Raw genomic sequence first — 20,528 nt, 5'->3', positions numbered from 1 at the left:
CTGATACAGAACTGTATGGAGATAAAATATTTAATCGGCCAAAATTCATATTGCTCAATCTTCTCCCACAGCCGGCCGATGGGCTTCCTCTCATCACCATATTTGGTAGTGAATGAAAGGCCAACCGGATGTTACATTTAAACATCCGGTGAAATATCTGTCTCATTGTTCTGTATGCATGTTGGCGTCAAACAATCCCAGTGGGGCAATGACCCTATCAAAAATACTCACCCATCAACACCGGGGCTGTATTTCCTCGTCTTCCAAGGAGTTCCAGTCCCCGAGCTAACATGGTTGTCATTAGTCCAGTTCGAAAGCAAGTAATTAATCCCATAGGTGCTCGCCTTGTTGTCACTTTTCCTTCGGCCTGGATGGTGAGTGTGGTTATTTAAGGGTGATGGTGGGTGACGCTTCACACAATTATGTTGGAAATTGTACTGGGGGTGATCCTGATGATGCCTTTGATGGTGGTGGAATTGGTTGACATTATTATGCATGCTTTCGCTGAAGCTAAAAAACAGATTGGCACATCCAGGGCTTTTATTACTATTTCCCGTTACATTGCCACCGCAAGTCCTTCCCAACGAGCAGTTCGAAGATGGACTGTCCGTTCCAGATTCCGTCTTTTGGGGCATTCCACTGTCTCCAAACAAATCTGTCGTTACACTGTTACCGTTCGCGTTGGACGGGGTCAATATGTTCTGTACGTTGCCTTTGGGTAACGTTGACCCGAAGGAGGAAAATGAAGTGCCGTGATTAGTAGTACGGTTTGAAATACAGTGATGGCTGCTGCTCAGACGAGCAGTGGTGTTAATGCTATCGCTCGATGCCGCAACATTTTTATAAACGTCCAACGTTGGATAATTCACACACAGGTTGTGGTTCTGATTATTATGATGTTGACCGGAGTTCGCTCGTACCTGAGAAATCTCCCAGATTCGCATCCATGATGCATTCGCAGGTCCTTTCTGCTCGGGCTGATTCCAAGCCACCCTCGGATCCATTCAACTTTTTTTCGGAACCCCTTTCAAGCAAATCAATGTGCCAGTTAAAAATACACTACTGCCCTGACTAAAGAAATGTGATAATAACCCGTGTTACAAAGACAGAGATAAATAGTAACGCCAAATGAAGACCGGTCCTTTTCAAACAGCTAGTTGAAAATCGCTAGCAGAAGTCTACGGTGATTCAATATGGCGTATTCTCTTCAAACCGAAGCGCCGTGCGCATGTCTGTAGGATTTTAAACGATCGGTTTGAACACACCCCGGTCGTCCCTAGTTACCACAGCCACAAAGTCCTAAACCCTCGCCTATTTCTACAATTTCTCTTCCTAAAATCAGATTTTAAACCTAACCTTAACCACACTGCTAACATTATGCCTAACCTTATGTTAAGACCAAAAAACGTATTTATATTTTTTTGAAAGTTTTTTTTAGATATAGCCCATTTTTCTTTTCTTTGTAGCTGTGGTAACGACACACACCTCGCTCTCAGCTGCCACACAATTTGACTCATTACAAATCACCCAATACTGTTCAAAGTAAATATTTGAAGAATTTTTGACCATGTTTATACAGCAAAATATGTTTTATGAATAATTCAATAACAGCACCCAGTATCATAACAGGAGTAGACTGCTAAGATAGTTAATTTGAAATAAGTAATCAGTCACCATGGTAATGAGAAATTTGAATAACACTGGCAAAATGTTGGACAGCCTTTGTGACTGACAGATTGGCAATAAAAAAATACATTTAATTGATTACATTAAGAAACAGATCTTTTCATTTAGAGAATCCCTCTTATATCAGAAAATACTTATGTTAAAATGACTTCCTGGTCCTTCTAGAGTTAAAAAAAAAGAAAAAAAAGAGAATGTATTACAAGCTGGGTGACTTTTTAATGTCATTGATCCTAGTCTCTCCCTGAATGACCCTGGTAAGCTAAGGAGCTCAACAACCAATTTTACTGCTTGCTAACAGCTCAGTTCAGTGTGAGTCAAAATGCAATGCTGTCCTAAGACCACAAGGAATTCACAAGGTGAGCTCTTACCTCAGACAAATATGTGGCTTGGGGCAATGGGTGTAATAGCTTGATTCTTGAGAACACTACACAGAGAGAGAGAGATGGAGTCCACAGTGCAGTTCAGCATTTCCAATTCTGTTACGCATTTTGATTCCATATCATTGAAATGAATCCAATGTTTCAGTAAAAAAATAATTGCTGCCCAATTAAAAATATACTATCCTCACTTACAGGATTGATACTATAAACTACATGTGAAGACAGAGGGCTGGGAAGGAGACGAGGAACACGTAACTAGAGGTGTTCGTCATTACATACGCAAAGAGAGCGCGATTCCAGACACCATTTGCAGTCAACCCTACACACAGCCATCTTCCAGCCCATTAAACTCTGTAATGGAATGAGGCAAGCTGGAGCCTACTGGCAGCACCTTCTCTACTGTGTGTGCGCTCTTTGCATAATGTCTGCTTCCCTCCCTGCTCACGTGCTGCATGTGACAGAGCCAAGGAAAACCCCCAGAGCAAGAATGTCAGGTTGAGTATTGCTCACTCCCTCACTAGCCCACACTCTCTCTCTCCCTCCATCACTATCTTTTCACTCTCCCTTTCTTTGTGTCTCTCTCTATGGCAGCAACAAGCTCTGGGTGATAGGCTAACCCAGTGGCCTTACTGACTGAATGGAGCATTTCTCTCATTTGTATCTCTGGTTCATAACCCCATTTTCAGCCCTAAGGCTGGGGTCGCCTCACAAAGTGTGTGTGTGTGCGGTGAAGGGTTGTTTCATCCTCAGTGCTGCTAGCACTACAAATCATAGGGGAAGACTACAACACTGCTCACGACAGATTCCTCAGACACACACGTGAGTGCACGAATATACAAAGAGCTAGTTTCTTCCACAAGCAGTGAAATCTGTCTGTGTGCATTCCTGTGTGTTGACAGTAAGTTAATTCTCAGTCCTTCTAGCACTGGGTTGTCTCACCGGGGAAACTAGAGCTCTACTGACAGATTGTGTTTTGATGGTTGGCTCATTCTCCGCCTGCACGCAACAGAGAGGGCGAGAGATGCACACACTGCTGCAGGGAGTTAGGGGAAGGGCAGAGGTTAGGGGATCTGTTGAAATGGAGCTGAACCTTTGTAAGATGGATTGGTTCTGTTGGTTGGTCCGCTGTGAAAGTATCGTAAAAGTAATAGTCGCCACATACTATAGTAAATCTCATTGCGGGACATAACCAAGTTGGTGAGAGCTGAGGTGCAACCATGTGAAAAATATATCCAGCCACTCTTGGAGGATTTCTTTTTTCTCAATAAAATAAATTGCCTCTACTTGGCATTGTAGCCTCCATCAGGGCATGTCTAATAATCTTGTCATTGGTGTTGTGGTTTCTGGAGCTCTTCATATCTTCCCAGTGAATAGAATTGTCAGTACTCATTGTGTTCATCCTTGTACGTATTCTCTTGAGGTAAACCCAAACAAACAATCAATAACAAACCTAACCAGACCCCAGATGATGTAGCATAGGGTCACAGCTCGTTGCGTTGTGCTGTTGGAGGTTGGATCATTGTAATGAATCATAATACAAATGGTATCAATGCCTTCCTGGATTTGGGGTAGTCTTTGAATTTCTGAAGGTACCACCTAGAGAGAAGGAAAGACAGGAGGACATTAATTCACTATTATAGTATTACAAGTGTTAAAGGTGTAGTTCACCCCAAACCGTGTGTGTGTTTCCTTCCTACCTGTGGTGAGCAAAGGCTCTGCTGGCAAGAACAATGAGAGTGAAGATGGCGAAGGATGCGCTGTGGACAGAATGAGCCGCCAGGGCAAATCCCGCCCACTCTGTTATCTCACCAAAGAAGTTTGCTCCAGACACATATTCAAACAGCCCACCTACAGGAGAGAACATAAGACAGGGTACAACCAGTGATGTACAGTATATAAACCCTGGATTGCTGATGCTATGTATTGACCAGTGAAAGGCTTTGAAGCCACCGGTCAACCATATTGGCACTGCCCAGAAGAATGAATGGCACCCCCTATCAGTCATCTAGTGTATATATAAATAATTTGGTAGAACCACAGGAACAGTCACGACAGCAATGTGATTAACCAGGCCCGTGTTGCCTGTTTATCACCTGCGCCAGTCAAGATTCCATTGATCCAAGGACCAACTGATTTCAATATACATTTTCCATATCAGTGCCCATCACAATTGTATTTTTTATCTTGGTCCCAGATGTTTGTGCTGTCTTGCCAATGTCTATGATCATTCACTGGCTTGTCAGTACGAAAAAGTACAAATGTATGCACACACTATTGTAAGACGCCCTGTACAAGAGCGTCTGCTAAATAACTCAAATGTAATGTCAAGGAGTTGGTTATAGAGTACAACCAGGTCTGGGACCAGGTTATAGCCATTGTACTATGATCGTGAGCTCTATCAAGATCTATCCACCTAGGCTGCAATACAGAAAACCCAATTTCACACACTTTATTATTTTCATCAAAACTGTTCAAATTGTCATTGTGGTTGGATAATTGGAGAAAGAGATCACTAATATGATTTTATAAACTGCCGTTAAGTAAAGCATTCAATAGAGGCATTATTACAAAAGGAAGCAAAACACTACTAAAGACAAATGTTAATCTACCCGTTTCAATTTCTTCAGGTCTGTTTCCGGTGAAACTGTAGTATTGTATTTCAGATCCTTTCTCACAGTCTCTGGCTTCAAACCAATTCTAAGTCACTGAAGGTTGATCTCAATTTTGAGTGTTAAGGTCATAGACTGAAATACAGCAGCATAAAAAAATATTCATAAACCAGGCACTAAAGACCGTAGATGGCTTCAGTCCTCCCCCTGCTTGAACACAGACTGTGTACAGCCACTGCCTTCACCACCACTCTTCTAAAACATCATGTTTCTCTGGATTCCAGGAGTGCCTGCAGGGCGGCAGGTAGCCTAACGGTTAAAAACGTAGGGCCAGTAACTGAAGGTCATTGGTTCTAATTGGTGAAAAAGATCTGTCTGTGCCCTTGAGCAAGGCACTTAAATAACTAAAATGTGAGAATTTTTCCATACGGTGTGACTAGCTAGACTTGCTGCATTCTTCTGTCTCTACCGTAAAAAGCTTTATTTCTACAAGGCTTTAGGGTGGACAGGTTTCAACTGGTTCATCAGTTATGAAGGGTTCACCTCGGGCACAAGGTGATGGTTTCAACCCTCTCTGGTGTGTCATAGTGACACTACTCTCTGTAACCCTGGATTTCAAATAGATTACTGGATCCACCCTCTGGAAAGAGTGAACTCCCTGTTTTAAGCAACACTGAACATCAGTGTGCTACTATGGTTGTAGCTAGCATAGACACATTTCACAGCCATTATTTACAATGTGTTCAGCTGGCCGTGAGAGAACTGATGTGAAAATGTTACAGCATGCTGTCCGAAACGGTCATGGCGTCTGATCAGTGGAAAACCTGTCTCTCTCTATATCGCTCTCTGGTAGCAGGTATCTTACCTGTTGGTATCTTGTAGCTGATCTCTCCAGGCTTCCGTAGGTTCCTCAGGATGTTGTCTGAGTGAACGTTCACCAACCAACCCACCAACCATAGCGCAGAGCCTGAAAATCAACCAATAGGGAAGCTGATTTATAATGACAGTGTATATAAGACAACCAATGAGGTGAAAATTAGGAAATGTAAGGTATGTTTTGGATAGCATGACGTGGATAACTCTAGAACGAGAAGAAATTCATGGAATATATTGAAATAGACAACTGTGTAATTTGTAAATGTGTGGTTTATGCATTAATACAGACCCTATGCTGTAGGTCATGTCAACCATGTCTCTTACCTGTGATAAAGCAAGGGCTGGTAACCCAATCAGCAGAGTACTCTGCATAGTGGCTCAGGTATCTGACCTGCATGTAGCCATTATAGATGCAGAACACAAAGGCCAAGGCGAACGATGCAAATGGTGTAGATTTCCCTCCACGAATTAAAAATGGATAGATGAGAGATCTAGAAGAATATAAATAGAACTGATGAATAATCATTTCCCCACCAGTTGTCTAGGATGCATGTGCCTCATGGCTGGCAATGCACTGCATTTAAGTTACAACGTTGGCACATCATTTAGCAATGTGTTATTACAATTGAGAAATCAATTGCATATGAGGGGGTACTCTGGGCAGAGCAAAATGTACTTGGTTGTACAGTAACCAAAAAACGTTTGAGAACCACTGACCTAGAAGGTATGACAGTTAGTACTTTGTATGCATGTGAAGTACAGTGTTACTTTGTCAAACTATCTTCTAACCATTGGGTCTTACCTTTGCACATAGTGGCAGAAGTACATGATCAGCAGTAACTGATTGGGAAGATGAGTGGTTTTCGCCGCAGAAGTCCACAGCACAAGGCACAGTGGCACCAGAAAAGCAGGTAGTTCCTGCACGAACCAGGCAAATTTGACGTTGACGGGGAATCCATATCTGCTTGTTGCGTATCTGCCATAGGGGACATTCTCAAATAGTAATGTTATGAAGGTACAAGCAGCCATGAAAATCATGAAGTATGCCAGGCAGTCCAAAACATACAACTCTTCTGTCTCGGAGGCGAAAAGCTTTGAAAGAAAACGGTCCATATTTACCAGATACGCTGCAAATAGTGTAAGAATTTAAAATTGTATTCAAAACCATGTAAATAAAATGAATGTATCCAAGGCAATAATGAACACATATGTATGTCACTTGCACAAAAGTATGCGTACTGCGATCATCTCACTGGTCTGCTCAGTTCCATGGTCCAATCATAAGGATAAATAAAGGAGCCTGACTCCTAATAAACCAATCGAGTCACTTTGTTTTGCATCGTCATTATCTAGCCAATTGAAAATGGATACAATGTTATTCAACTATAAGGTGTGTTCAGGAGAAACCACCACACTGGTAAAAATATGAAATTACAGTAATTTTAGATGAATTGCATTACATATTTATGCAAACTGCTGTTTAAAAAATAAAGTATATAGCCATTACCCCTGGTTTCCTTAACTGGCGAGGAATAAGCCACGGACTATATCGTTGATCAGACATTGTTTGGAGGAAGGGGCATTAGTGCACACACAAAAAAACGTATCATTTATCACTGTCTGACTAGCTCCAAAACGAAAACATATTTGAGTGTGTTTTTGGGTTTTAGTTGGCCAAAATGTTGCACTGATATTTTCTATTTCTCAGGCTAATACATCGCCACCCATAAACTGGGGTCCTGTCTCACATGTGTGCGTCAGAGGCTGAAACAGAACACGAGTGCAGTACCATTCGCATTTCAATCTCCCTGTTAGCAAAATACATTTAGCTACACCAGAACGTTGCTTCGCGGGTTCATATTCAGAGTAGTGTGTGTTTCCAAAATGGGAAAGAGAAGTCGACTGAGAAAGAAGGAGCATCAAAATAATAGCAAGCCTGGTGGAAGAGATAACCGGGACAATGCTGTAAGTTTGGATAGCTCTTCATAGCGAGCCGGCTAATTTAGCGTACTGTAGCTAACGTTCCTAGGTCACCTCAAATTACTGTATGCCGAGTCAAAGATATTTAATTTTCCCCAGCAACTTTGATTTGATTACTACTGCACAACTCGTTGACATAGCTGTGTGTAGCTAGCTAGCTATTTTATCTTGGTCCCAGATGTTTGTGCTGGCATGTCAAGGAGTTGGCTATACAGTAAAAACAGATCTGGGACCAGGTTATAGCCATTGAACTATGATAGTAAACTCTATCAATATCTATCCATCTGAGGCTGCAATTCAGAAAACTAACATCCACTTCACTTTACCCCCATCCATTCCTCTCCTCCCATGTCTCCTATTCGGTTCGCCCCACATCTGCTCTCCTCCCAATGTCGCCTCGCGTCTTCCCTCTCCTCCGATATATCTGTCCTGTAGGGTTGGGGTGCAGGCTACGCTGACATCATCAAGGAGAACAAGCTGTTTGAGGCATACTACCAGGAGCTGGGCCTGGTGCCCGAGGGGGAGTTTGACCAGTTCATGGCGGCTATGAGAGAACCGCTGCCCGCCACCATCCGCATCACTGGATACAAGAGGTACGGAAGCTACTAAGCTCGACCTCTGCCAAATGGTCAGGGGTGTATTCACTAGGAAGTAAACAGGTCCCCCCCATGTTTGGTATTATCTCAATTTGTCCAATATAAACTCTTGTTTGCCAGATGTTTTTTGTTTGGAAACGTTTTGTTACAGTGTGCACTAATAAATACATCAATGGACTCTGGATCCTCTATGGGACAGATGGAAGTGGTCTTTCTCACCCTGTAGGTGAGGTGACAAACTGTTAGTTGGAATTGACCACTGTAGATGTTTTGTAAAGGGATGACGATTTATACACTACCACTCTTGTTTTAGCCTGGTCCCAGATTTGTTTGTGTTCATGATAATTTGACATGACAATGACCATAGGGGGGTTAGCGAGACAGCAGACACAGGTCTAGGACCAGGCTACTCTTGCTCTACATCAGGATTCATACTTATGAAGATTGCTTTCCAAAACACCACTCTATTAAACCTCTAAGTGTATTAAAAAGGATTGTCCATTGGGTTGTCGACATGTACTTCCTGACAGGCCGCCCCCAAGTGTTGAGGGTAGGTAGCAACACATCCGCCACCCTAATCCTCAACACTGGAGCCCCTCTGGTGCGTGCTCAGTCCCCTCCTGTACTCCCTGTTCACCCACGACTGCATGGCCAGGCACAACTACAACACCACCATTAATTTTGCAGATGCCGAAGGAGGTCAGAGACCTGGCCGGGTCTGCATTGTGTCCCACCAACCCCTCTTTTACATTACTGCTACTCTCTGTTTATCATATATGCATAGTCACTTTAACCATACCTACATGTATATACTACCTCAATTAGCCCGACTACCCGGTGCCTGTATATAACCTCCCTACTGTATATAGCCTCCCTACTGTATATAGCCTCCCTACTGTATATAGCCTCCCTACTGTATATAGCCTCCCTACTGTATATAGCCTCCCTACTGTATATAACCTCCCTACTGTATATAGCCTCCCTACTGTATATAGCCTCCCTACTGTATATAGCCTCCCTACTGTATATAACCTCCCTACTGTATATAACCTCCCTACTGTATATAGCCTCGCTACTGTTATTTTTCACTGTCTTTTTACTGTTTTTATTTCTTTACCTATCTATTGTTCACCTAATACCTATTTTTTTACTTAAAAATCGCAATGTTGGTTAGGGCCTGTAAGTAAGCATTTCACTGTAAGGTGAACACCTGTTGTGTTTGGCTCACGTGACAAATTAACTTTGATTTGATGTAGCCATGCCAAGGAGATCCTCCACTGTCTGAAGAACAAGTACTTCAAGGAGATCCAGGAGGTAGAGATCGACGGGCAGAAGATAGAGGCTCCTCAGCCTCTGAGCTGGTACGTCTGCACACATACATACATACATGCATGCATGCATACATACATACATACATACATACATACATACATACATACATAAAGGGTCATCTGCTGTAATTGTGTGTGTGTGTGTGTGTGTGTGTGTGTGTGTAGGTACCCAGATGAGCTAGCATGGCACACCAACATGAGCAGGAAGATCCTGAGGAAGTCTCCTCTCCTGGAGAAATTCCATCAGTTCCTGGTCAGCGAGACCGAGTCGGTGAGGAAGTCTTGAGTGTTATTTAAGAATTAGAAAGTAATTTAATAGGATCTCAATGGTTTCTTAGCTGTATGGCTGCCTTATGTACTGTGGTGTTTCTTTCTCTATGTTGGTCTCTACAGGGTAACATCAGCAGACAGGAGGCTGTAAGTATGATCCCTCCTCTGCTGATGAAGATTGAGCCCCACCACAAGGTAAACAACACACTGGATGCCTTTCTGGCCAAGAACTGCTTCCATTTCGGTCCTTAGACCCTAAATCTGGGAACATTATAGCGTAACTGTGTTTTTGTGGGTAGATGCTGTTCCTAGACCCTAATCCTTAGAACATGTATAGTGTAATTGTGTATTTCTGTGGGTAGATTCTGGACATGTGTGCTGCTCCTGGATCTAAGACGGCGCAGTTGATTGAGATGCTCCATTCTGATATGGACGTACCCTTCCCAGGTAACCCGCACGCACAGAATCAAATCAGTAGAAAAATGTAACAACAAACATCTGATGCATTGGCGTATCTGAATTGTGGCCCAATGGAAAAGGCGGTAAGTTGCTGAATGTATCTTTTCTGTTACTTTGTGGTTAAGAGCATTGGGACAGTAACCAAAACACTGCTGGTTTGAATCCCCCAGCAGACTTGGTGAAAAATCTCTGTGCCCTTGAGCAAGGCACTTAACCCTAATTGCTTCTCTAAGTCTCTGGATAAGAGCATCTGCTAAATGACTAAAATGTGAAACAATGTAACAAAGCATTGTAATCCTGAACATCCTCATCTCCCCCTCTTTCTTTCTCTCCCTCTTCTCCCTTCAGAGGGCTTTGTGATAGCCAACGACGTGGACAACAAGCGTTGTTACCTGCTGGTGCACCAGGCTAAGAGACTGAACAGCCCCTGTATCATGGTGGTGAACCACGATGCCTCGTGCATCCCCAGACTACAGATAGACACAGAGGATGGACAGAAGGGCACACTGTTCTACGACCGCATCCTCTGCGACGTCCCCTGCAGGTGAACAAAGAGTGAACCTGTTCAGCTGAGAGAAGCAAGTAAATAGTGATTGAGAGAAGTAGGCGAGAAAGGTGGGGGGGCAAAGGAAAATCTGGGATTTTGGTATTCGACAGTCAAAACTAGACATGTGTCGACAGTCAGCTATATGGAGAGATATCAACCTCACGGTTCTACCCTGTGTCTTATGATTGGCTCTTCTGTCTGATTTATGATTGGTTGCTGCACTGGGTAGGCTACTGCTTGTTTTGTTTTTATTAGGGGAACCAAATGTGACTATAAGAATGAGACAGGAGAGAGAGCGATCTCCTGTAACCACATTGTAGGATTGTCTGTCTGGGAAGGCTGATGTGTAGTTAGATGTCCCAGGGAAGCTGACAAACTCCAATTTTGGATTTTCTCAAGTGTGTTCCTAAAAAGTAAAGTATTCTGTGTGTGTTTCTACAGTGGAGATGGCACCATGAGGAAGAACATTGACGTGTGGAAGAAATGGACCACCAGTAACAGCCTGCATCTCCATGGGTGAGGAGAGAAAGAGAGAGCATGTGTGTGTGTGCGCCTGTATATGTGTGTGTGATAACCTGTGTGTGTCTCCAGTCTCCAGATCCGTATAGCAGTGCGTGGTGTGGAGCAGCTAGCTGTAGGAGGGAGGATGGTCTACTCTACCTGTTCACTCAACCCTATAGAGGACGAAGCTGTCATAGCAACGCTACTGGAGAAGAGTGAAGGTAACACACACGCATGCATGCACACACAAATACAGTGCCACACCCACACACACACAGGAGATAACTGCCTCTGTCTCCCTCTTTGTCTATCTCTAGGTGCGTTAGAGTTAGCAGATGCGTCAGTTGATCTCCCAGGGTTAAAATGGATGCCTGGAGTCACCAAATGGAAGGTATATAACTGTTGGAACACATGACTGCCACCTCATGCCTATTAATCACTGCTAGCCACTATTAGAGGTACTTGATAGGCCTGACAGTCTAGCCACTATTAGAGGTACTTGATAGGCCTGACAGTCATTACATTACATTTAAGTCATTTAGCAGACGCTCTTATCCAGAGCGACTTATAAATTGGTGCATTCACCTTATGACATCCAGTGGAACAGCCACTTTACAATAGTGCATCTAAATCTTTTAAGGGGGGTGAGAAGGATTACTTTATCCTATCCTAGGTATTCCTTAAAGAGGTGGGGTTTCAGGTGTCTCCGGAAGGTGGTGATTGACTGAGGGAGTGTGTTCCACCATTGGGGAGCCAGAGCAGTGAACAGTTTTGACTGGGCTGAGCGGGAACTGTACTTCCTCAGTGGTAGGGAGGCGAGCAGGCCAGAGGTGGATGAACGCAGTGCCCAGGGCCCAGAGCCTGGAGGTACTGAGGTGCCTTTCCCCTCACAGCTCCGAGGCAAGCACCATGGTCTTGTAGCGGATGCGAGCTTCAACTGGAAGCCAGTGGAGAGAGCGGAGGAGCGGGGTGACGTGAGAGAACTTGGGAAGGTTGAACACCAGACGGGCTGCGGCGTTCTGGATGAGTTGTAGGGGTTTAATGGCACAGGCAGGGAGCCCAGCCAACAGCGAGTTGCAGTAATCCAGACGGGAGATGACAAGTGCCTGGATTAGGACCTGCGCCGCTTCCTGTGTGAGGCAGGGTCGTACTCTGCGGATGTTGTAGAGCATGAACCTACAGGAACGGGCCACTGCCTTGATGTTAGTTGAGAACGACAGGGTGTTGTCCAGGATCACGCCAAGGTTCTTAGCGCTCTGGGAGGAGGACACAATGGAGTTGTCAACCGTGATGGCGAGATCATGGAACGGGCAGTCCTTCCCCGGGAGGAAGAGCAGCTCCGTCTTGCCGAGGTTCAGCTTGAGGTGGTGATCCGTCATCCACACTGATATGTCTGCCAGACATGCAGAGATGCGATTCACCACCTGGTCATCAGAAGGAGGAAAGGAGAAGATTAATTGTGTGTCGTCTGCATAGCAATGATAGGAGAGACCATGTGAGGTTATGACAGAGCCAAGTGACTTGGTGTATAGCGAGAATAGGAGAGGTCCTAGAACAGAGCCCTGGGGGACACCAGTGGTGAGAGCGCGTGGTGAGGAGACAGATTCTTGCCACGCCACCTGGTAGGAGCGACCTGTCAGGTAGGACGCAATCCAAGCGTGGGCCGCGCCGTAGATGCCCAACTCGGAGAGGGTGGAGAGGAGGATCTGATGGTTCACAGTATCGAAGGCAGCCGATAGGTCTAGAAGGATGAGAGCAGAGGAGAGAGAGTTAGCTTTAGCGGTGCGGAGCGCCTCCGTGATACAGAGAAGAGCAGTCTCAGTTGAATGACTAGTCTTGAAACCTGACTGATTTGGATCAAGAAGGTCATTCTGAGAGAGATAGCGGGAGAGCTGGCCAAGGACGGCACGTTCAAGAGTTTTGGAGAGAAAAGAAAGAAGGGATACTGGTCTGTAGTTGTTGACATCGGAGGGATCGAGTGTAGGTTTTTTCAGAAGGGGTGCAACTCTCGCTCTCTTGAAGACGGAAGGGACGTAGCCAGCGGTCAGGGATGAGTTGATGAGCGGGGTGAGGTAAGGGAGAAGGTCTCCGGAAATGGTCTGGAGAAGAGAGGAGGGGATAGGGTCGAGCGGGCAGGTTGTTGGGCGGCCGGCCGTCACAAGACGCGAGATTTCATCTGGAGAGAGAGGGGAGAAAGAGGTCAGAACACCGGGTAAGGCAGTGTGAGCAGAACCAGCGGTGTCGTTTGACTTAGCAAACGAGGATCGGATGTCGTCGACCTTCTTTTCAAAATGGTTGACGAAGTCATCTGCAGAGAGGGAGGAGGGGGGGGGGAGGAGGATTCAGGAGGGAGGAGAAGGTGGCAAAGAGCTTCCTAGGGTTAGAGGCAGATGCTTGGAATTTAGAGTGGTAGAAAGTGGCTTTAGCAGCAGAGACAGAGGAGGAAAATGTAGAGAGGAGGGAGCGAAAGGATGCCAGGTCCGCAGGGAGGCGAGTTTTCCTCCATTTCCGCTCGGCTGCCCGGAGCCCTGTTCTGTGAGCTCGCAATGAGTCGTCGAGCCACGGAGCGGGAGGGGAGGACCGAGCCGGCCTGGAAGATAGGGGACATAGAGAGTCAAAGGATGCAGAAAGGGAGGAGAGGAGAGGGGGTTGAGGAGGCAGAATCAGGAGATAGGTTGGAGAAGGTTTGAGCAGAGGGAAGAGATGATAGGATGGAAGAGGAGAGAGTAGCGGGGGAGAGAGAGCGAAGGTTGGGACGGCGCGATACCATCCGAGTAGGGGCAGCGTGGGAAGTGTTGGATGAGAGCGAGAGGGAAAAGGATACAAGGTAGTGGTCGGAGACTTGAAGGGGAGTTGCAATGAGGTTAGTGGAAGAACAGCATCTAGTAAAGATGAGGTCGAGCGTATTGCCTGCCTTGTGAGTAGGGGGGGAAGGTGAGAGGGTGAGGTCAAAAGAGGAAAGGAGTGGAAAGGAGGCAGAGAGGAATGAGTCAAAGGTAGACGTGGGGAGGTTAAAGTCGCCCAGAACTGTGAGAGGTGAGCCGTCCTCAGGAAAGGAGCTTATCAAGAAATCAAGCTCATTGATGAACTCTCCGAGGGGACCTGGAGGGCGATAAATGATAAGGATGTTAAGCTTGAAAGGGCTGGTAACTGTGACAGCATGAAATTCAAAGGAGGCGATAGACAGATGGGTAAGGGAGAAAGAGAGAATGACCACTTGGGAGAGATGAGGATCCCGGTGCCACCACCCCGCTGACCAGAAGCTCTCGGGCTGTGCGAGAACACGTGGGCGGACGAAGAGAGAGCAGTAGGAGTAGCAAGTGTTATCTGTGGTGATCCATGTTTCCGTCAGTGCCAAGAAGTCGAGGGACTGGAGGGAGGCATAGGCTGAGATGAACTCTGCCTTGTTGGCCGCAGATCGGCAGTTCCAGAGGCTACCGGAGACCTGGAACTCCACGTGGGTCGTGCGCGCTGGGACCACCAGATTAGGGTGGCCGCGGCCACGCGGTGTGGAGCGTTTGTATGGTCTGTGCAGAGAGGAGATAACAGGGATAGACAGACACATAGTTGACAGGCTACAGAAGAGGCTACGCTAATGCAAGGAGATTGGAATGACAAGTGGACTACACGTCTCGAATGTTCAGAAAGTTAAACTTACGTAGCAAGAATCTTATTGACTAAAATGATTAAAATGATACAGTACTGCTGAAGTAGGCTAGCTGGCAGTGGCTGCGTTGTTGACTTTGTAGACTAGCTGGCAGTGGCTGCGTTGTTGACACTACACTAATCAAGTCGTTCCGTTGAGTGTAATAGTTTCTACAGTGCTGCTATTCGGGGGCTAGCTGGCTAGCTAGCAGTGTTGATTACGTTACGTTGCGTTAAAAGAACGACAATAGCTGGCTAGCTAACCTAGAAAATCGCTCTAGACTACACAATTATCTTTGATACACAGACGGCTATGTAGCTAGCTATGTAGCTAGCTACGATCAAACAAATCAAACCGTTGTGCTGTAATGAAATGAAATGAAAATGTGATACTACCTGTGGAGCGAAGCGGAATGCGACCGGGTTGTTGAGTGCGGAAGTTCTATTCAGTAGACGTTGGCTAGCTGTTGGCTAGCTAGCAGTGTTTCCTATGTTAAGGACGACAAATAGCTGGCTAGCTAACCTCGGTAAATTAAGATAATCACTCTAAGACTACACGCTCTAAACTACACAATTATCTTGGATACGAAGACAGCAAAGACAACTATGTAGCTAGCTAACACTACACTAATCAAGTCGTTCAGTTGAGTGTAATAGTTTCTACAGTGCTGCTATTCGGTAGACGGTGGACGTTTGCTAGCTGGCTAGCTGCTGGGCAGATAGCAGTGTAGACTATGTTAGGACGACGAAATACGAAGTTGCAATAGAAGTGCTGACTGTTTCACTTTGTTGTCCTCTTTCTTTTCCTTTTTCTTCTGTCCTTTTGTCCTTAGCCACTATTAGAGGTACTTGATAGGCCTGACAGTCTAGCGGCTAGACTGTCAGGCCTATCAAGTACCTCTAATAGTGGCTAGACTCTAGCCACTACAATAGTCATGATATTCCACCACCGTGCCAGTTTCACTACAGATTTAGCCGTTTTATAACTGAGTCTTTTGCTCTCTCTCCCATCCCCCTCCTCTCCCTCCAACAGCTACCTCTCACACACACTTAATATCTCTCACCATCTTTCCTTCCATCTCTAGTTGATGACTAAGGAGGGTCAGTGGTATAAGGACTGGTCCGAGGTGCCAGTCAACCGCCACACACAGATCAGACCCACCATGTTCCCTCCCACAGACACAGAGAAACTGGCCAATATGAAGTTGGAGAGATGGTACATTCACCTGCGTACACACCTGCACACAAACATACAGGGCCCCACTTTATTTGGTTAGAATATGCCTAAAAAATGTCAGTCATGACAATCATGTACATGTATTTGCTACACCTGTGCACACAGCTGCATACCTAATCCTAATGAGATGAAAAATAAAAGCTGGACAGACTTTCAAATCCCTGTGAAGTGTTGCATCTTCTACCAGCAGATGGTGCTGTTCTATCTAATTAATCTTTGTGTATATACCGTGCATACGTATGTGTTTATTCAGTATGAGGATCCTGCCCCATCACCAGAACACGGGAGGCTTCTTTGTAGCTGTCCTGGTCAAGAAAGCCCCCATGCCCTGGAACAGAAGATTCCCCAAGGTATACACACATGTACATGCACGGCCACACACTCACGGATAAGCCCACATCTCAGATGGAATGCAACACCATCCAGTAGCTCATATACCAGAGAGAAGTTCCCGTTAAAGTGAAATATGATCCATCTTTCTCCAGTTTAGGAAGGAGCAGTCATCCAGCTCCGTGCCCCAGCCAGAGGACTCTCCAGTGGGCACCCCTCTTCCTGAGACGCCCTTGGAGGATGGAGAGAGAGATGGAGGGAAGGAGGCAGGAGAGGACTCGCCCAAAGAGCCAGAGGCAGGCGATCAGGCCAAGGAATCCAACGTGTGTGGGTAAGTTGAGAGAGAGAGGGGGGTGGGGGGTTGAGTGTGTGTATTCTGACTCTGTTCTGTGTTCCAGGCCTCCTCCCAATAAAAAGATGAAGAGGCATGGTTTTAAAGAAGACCCCTTTGTCTTCCTCACTGAAGACGACCCTGTCTTCCCCCCGATAGAGTGAGTGTTTTTGGTGGTTTGTGTAGCCTATGTAAGCAGCTGCTCGATAACAGCATTATCTGTACAGAGGGGACAATGTTTTGACCAAGCATAATGGTATTACCTTTACATGTTTTGATTGAGCCCTGGTTATTGATCTATTCCATGAATGTGTGTTTTGCAGGTCATTCTATGACCTGTCTCCAGACTTCCCAAAGATAAACGTTCTGACCAGAACCCACGAGGGGAAGAAGAGACATCTGTACATGGTCTCCAAGGAGCTACGCAATGTCATGCTCAACAACAGTGAGCGAATGAAGGTAGGAAGGTGTGTGTGTGAGAGACACCTGTATGTTCTCTAAGGAACAATGTGGCGCTCTGGCTAACATCCACTGTGTGTCACTGCCAGCCCATCAAGGGGAGTCCAGCTAACAGATGGGACCCTTTTCATCCCAAATCCCCCTAGTACACTCAGCTCCTGCACAGGTGGCTGTGTGCATTCAAGCAGACAGAGGAACCCCCCCCCATTCCGCTCTTAGTCTATTCCCCCTCTCCCTATGTATCTCCCCCTCCTTTCTGATGTTGTGATGTTTAGACCTGACCCAGGTTCAGATCAGCCTCCAGGTATGCAGTAGTAACAGACAGGCTGAGTCCATCACCAGACGGTTCCCAGAACTGCACACATACTGACATACAAGCAGCGTACTTAACAGGGTTCTGGCTCAATGATGGGAGAAACTATTTAGTTTTCTTAGAAGGAATGGTTTATTTGAAATGGCCATCTCCCAATTGGAGCAATTTGACCTAATAAACAAATATTTGCATAACTTAAGAAATCTAGAAACTGTCATCACTATTATTGAAAACAACAATGACAATGTTGAAATGAGAAGCAATTGTAAATATGTTGCTGAAACAGTCATTCTCATGTGTAATGATTTCATTATTTTGTGGGTTTTGCAGGTGATCAACACAGGGGTAAAGGTGTGGTCTCGCAACAGCGACGGGGAGGAGTTTGGCTGTGCCTTCAGACTAGCCCAGGAGGTAGGTGCATGCACACACACGCACATTCATTCCTTACTCTCCTCGTTCTGCTCTCCTCGTTCTGCTCTCCTCGTTCTGCTCTCCTCGTTCTGCTCTCCTCGTTCTGCTCTCCTCATTCTGCTCTTCTCCTCCAGGGTATCTATACTCTGTTCCCCTACATCCGCTCCAGGATGATCACAGTGAGTGTCGAGGACATTAAGATTCTACTGACTCAGGAGAACCCGTACCTCAGCAAACTGGAGGAAGATGCTCACCAACAGGCCAAGAAGATGGGTGTGTGTTCTCAACTGGAAAGCAATGATCTGTGTCTAAGGCCATGTTGGGTGTTGGCCCATTCATGTCTGTATTACTAGTAAGTACTTCATGTTTTCCTCCTCTGTGTTTCCACAGGAATGGGCAGCATCGTGCTAAAATACCGGCCTGATAATAGGTAAGTGTCCATTTTGCTTGCCTGTCTGTCTGTGTGTGTTATATTATCTGTTGAATTCACCCTGACCTCCCTCTCCCTCTATCGCCCCCTCTCTCCCTCACCGTCCTCTCCCTCTCTTTCCTCAGTAACCCCGATGGTCCTCAGTGTCCTATAGAGCTGTGTGGCTGGAGAGGCAAGACCTCCATCAGAGCCTTCGTGCCCCGCAATGAGAGGTTCCACTACCTCCGCATGCTGGGGGTCGAGGTATTCAGAGACAAACAGGGGCAGGGACCCAGGGAGGAAGAGAAGGAGGTGAAGGAAGAGGTGAAAGAGGAGGAGACAGAGAATGGGAATAAAGATGTCAGCCCAAAACAGGAATTGAGAGGTGAAAATCGAGGTGACGAGCACCTGAAAGGAGATGAGAGGGAGGGAGGAGAGGAGAATTTGACCAGCACCTGAGACGAGTAGAAGGAAATGTGTAACTTAAGTCTTAACAAGTTTTCCTCTCTTTGGCTGCACTGATGTTAATGAACTGGAGGTCATCCACCATGTTCTCACCCATGTTTTTTGCAGATGGAGAAGAGGAGTTAAGAAACCACTTTAGACTAGTAAGATACACGGAGAAGGGAGGAAGTGGAGCTGTATGAGGTTGAGCAATGCTGGCCAGACAAGAGCTAGACCAAACATGAGAGAGAAGAGGTGTGTTGGGTAGCTCAGTAGTACTTCTAAACCACTGCCATAGCAGAATGGCCACCCCTCCTAGACGGGGCATGTGGACTCTTCCATGCTCCCCCAGACTTGGTGTGCTTCAATGCTTTAGTGACTTTTATTTTCTATTGCCGGTTTTATTTTAACAAAACTCAACTCCACTGGCAAAACATGGAGAGAGTGTTGTTTTTTTCTTATTGTGCATGTTTGAAGGTTTCTCTTAATGGCCATTTCATTTTTTTTTATCATTGTAAGTAAGAAGAAAGGTGGAATTGATTAAAAGTATTAAATTCATATAACGTCTCTGAAGTGCATTGAAATAGAATCTCAACCCCAATATGACTTAACTGCGTCATATCACACAACCAACCATACACACACACCATCAGCCATACACCTCCTGTTTTTAACCCATCTCTGCTGCCATGATGACAGGAGTCATGACGACCGTGCAGTCCCCTCACCTCTCACTGCAGCTGGAAGAGCGGAAAAGAAAGAATACACTTGCTGTTCTCATTCTATCCTCTTCCTCCATTCTTCTTCTTCGTATTTCGTCGCCCTAACGTAGCCTTCACTGCTATTCGCCCAGGAGCTAGCAAACGCTAGCTAACGCACACAGATTAGCATCACTGTAGTGCTATTCACTCAACTGTACGACTTGATTAGTTTAGTGTTAGCTAGCTACATAGCTGTCTTTGTTTCCAAGATAATTGTGTAGTTTAGTGTGTGTAGTCTTGGAGTGATTATCTTAATTCACTGAGGTTCGCTAGCCAGCTATTTGTCGTCCTTAACGTAGGAGACTCTGCTAGCTAGCCAACAGCTAACAGCTAGCCAACGTCACCACACGTCTACTGATTCGAATTCAATCACCGGTCAGGTAGTATCACATTTTCATTTCATTTCATTACAGTACAACGGTTTGATTTGTTTGATCGTAGCTAGCTACATAGCTAGCTACATAGCCATCTTTGTTTCAAAGATAATTGTGTAGTCTAGAGCGATTTCCTAGGTTAGCTAGCCAGCTATTGTCGTTCTTTTAACGCAACGTAACGTAAACAACACTACTAGCTAGCCAGCTAGCCCCGAATAGCAGCACTGCAGAAACTATTACACTCAACGGAACGACTTGATTAGTGTAGTGTCAATAACGCAGCTACTGCCAGCTAGCCTACTTTAGCAGTACTGTATCATTTAATCATTTTAGTCAATAAGATTCTTGCTACGTAAGCTTAACTTTCTGAACATTCGAGACGTGTAGTCCACTTGTCATTCCAATCTCCTTGCATTAGCGTAGCCTTTTCTGTAGCCTGTCAACTATGTGTCTGTCTATCCCTGTTCTCTCCTCTCTGCACAGACCATACAAACGCTCCACACCGCGTGGCCGCGGCCACCCTAATCTGGTGGTCCCAGCGCGTACGACCCACGTGGAGTTCCAGGTCTCCGGTAGCCT

At 45.6% G+C, this 20,528-nt stretch overlaps 3 protein-coding genes across 4 annotated transcripts in view; 1 reads left to right on the top strand and 2 right to left on the bottom strand.

Annotated features, from left to right (window-relative positions):
• Positions 1-497, bottom strand: part of LOC127909819 (terminal nucleotidyltransferase 4A-like) — a 51,868-nt gene extending 51,371 nt beyond the window's left edge. Inside the window, exon 1 of the mRNA XM_052471855.1 lies at positions 232-497. Within this exon, the coding sequence (XP_052327815.1) occupies positions 232-497 (266 nt within the window). The remainder of the gene's footprint in view (positions 1-231) is intronic.
• Positions 227-19,377, top strand: LOC118399535 (RNA cytosine-C(5)-methyltransferase NSUN2-like). 2 transcript variants are annotated; one of them, XM_035795695.2, is made up of 20 exons: positions 227-374; positions 2,261-2,560; positions 7,967-8,124; positions 9,384-9,488; positions 9,624-9,729; positions 9,852-9,923; positions 10,091-10,175; positions 10,536-10,731; positions 11,176-11,250; positions 11,326-11,456; positions 11,553-11,626; positions 15,966-16,096; positions 16,371-16,467; positions 16,603-16,778; positions 16,846-16,938; positions 17,102-17,237; positions 17,881-17,961; positions 18,096-18,234; positions 18,352-18,391; positions 18,517-19,377. In XM_035795695.2, the coding sequence occupies exons 3-20, from the start codon at positions 8,069-8,071 to the stop codon at positions 18,827-18,829; spliced, it is 2,106 nt and encodes a 701-aa protein (XP_035651588.1). In that variant the 5' UTR covers positions 227-374; positions 2,261-2,560; positions 7,967-8,068; the 3' UTR covers positions 18,830-19,377. The 2 variants fall into 2 exon arrangements, with proteins under 2 accessions (XP_035651588.1, XP_035651587.1); XM_035795694.2 differs by lacking the exons at positions 227-374; positions 2,261-2,560 and adding an exon at positions 6,810-7,516.
• Positions 1,557-6,815, bottom strand: srd5a1 (steroid-5-alpha-reductase, alpha polypeptide 1 (3-oxo-5 alpha-steroid delta 4-dehydrogenase alpha 1)). The gene is made up of 5 exons (XM_035795696.2): positions 6,354-6,815; positions 5,876-6,042; positions 5,541-5,642; positions 3,764-3,914; positions 1,557-3,662 (listed from the first exon to the last, which is right to left on the bottom strand). Exons 1-5 carry the CDS (start codon positions 6,662-6,664, stop codon positions 3,596-3,598), a joined length of 798 nt encoding a protein of 265 aa, XP_035651589.1. The 5' UTR covers positions 6,665-6,815; the 3' UTR covers positions 1,557-3,595.
• Positions 19,378-20,528: the final 1,151 nt, after the last annotated feature.

The sequence above is a fragment of the Oncorhynchus keta genome, chromosome 20 (assembly GCF_023373465.1).
Source record: "Oncorhynchus keta strain PuntledgeMale-10-30-2019 chromosome 20, Oket_V2, whole genome shotgun sequence".
Classification (NCBI taxonomy): Eukaryota; Metazoa; Chordata; class Actinopteri; order Salmoniformes; family Salmonidae; genus Oncorhynchus; species Oncorhynchus keta.
The sequence above is the reverse complement of the archived record's forward strand: the minus strand, read 5'-3'. Positions and strand labels throughout refer to the sequence as shown.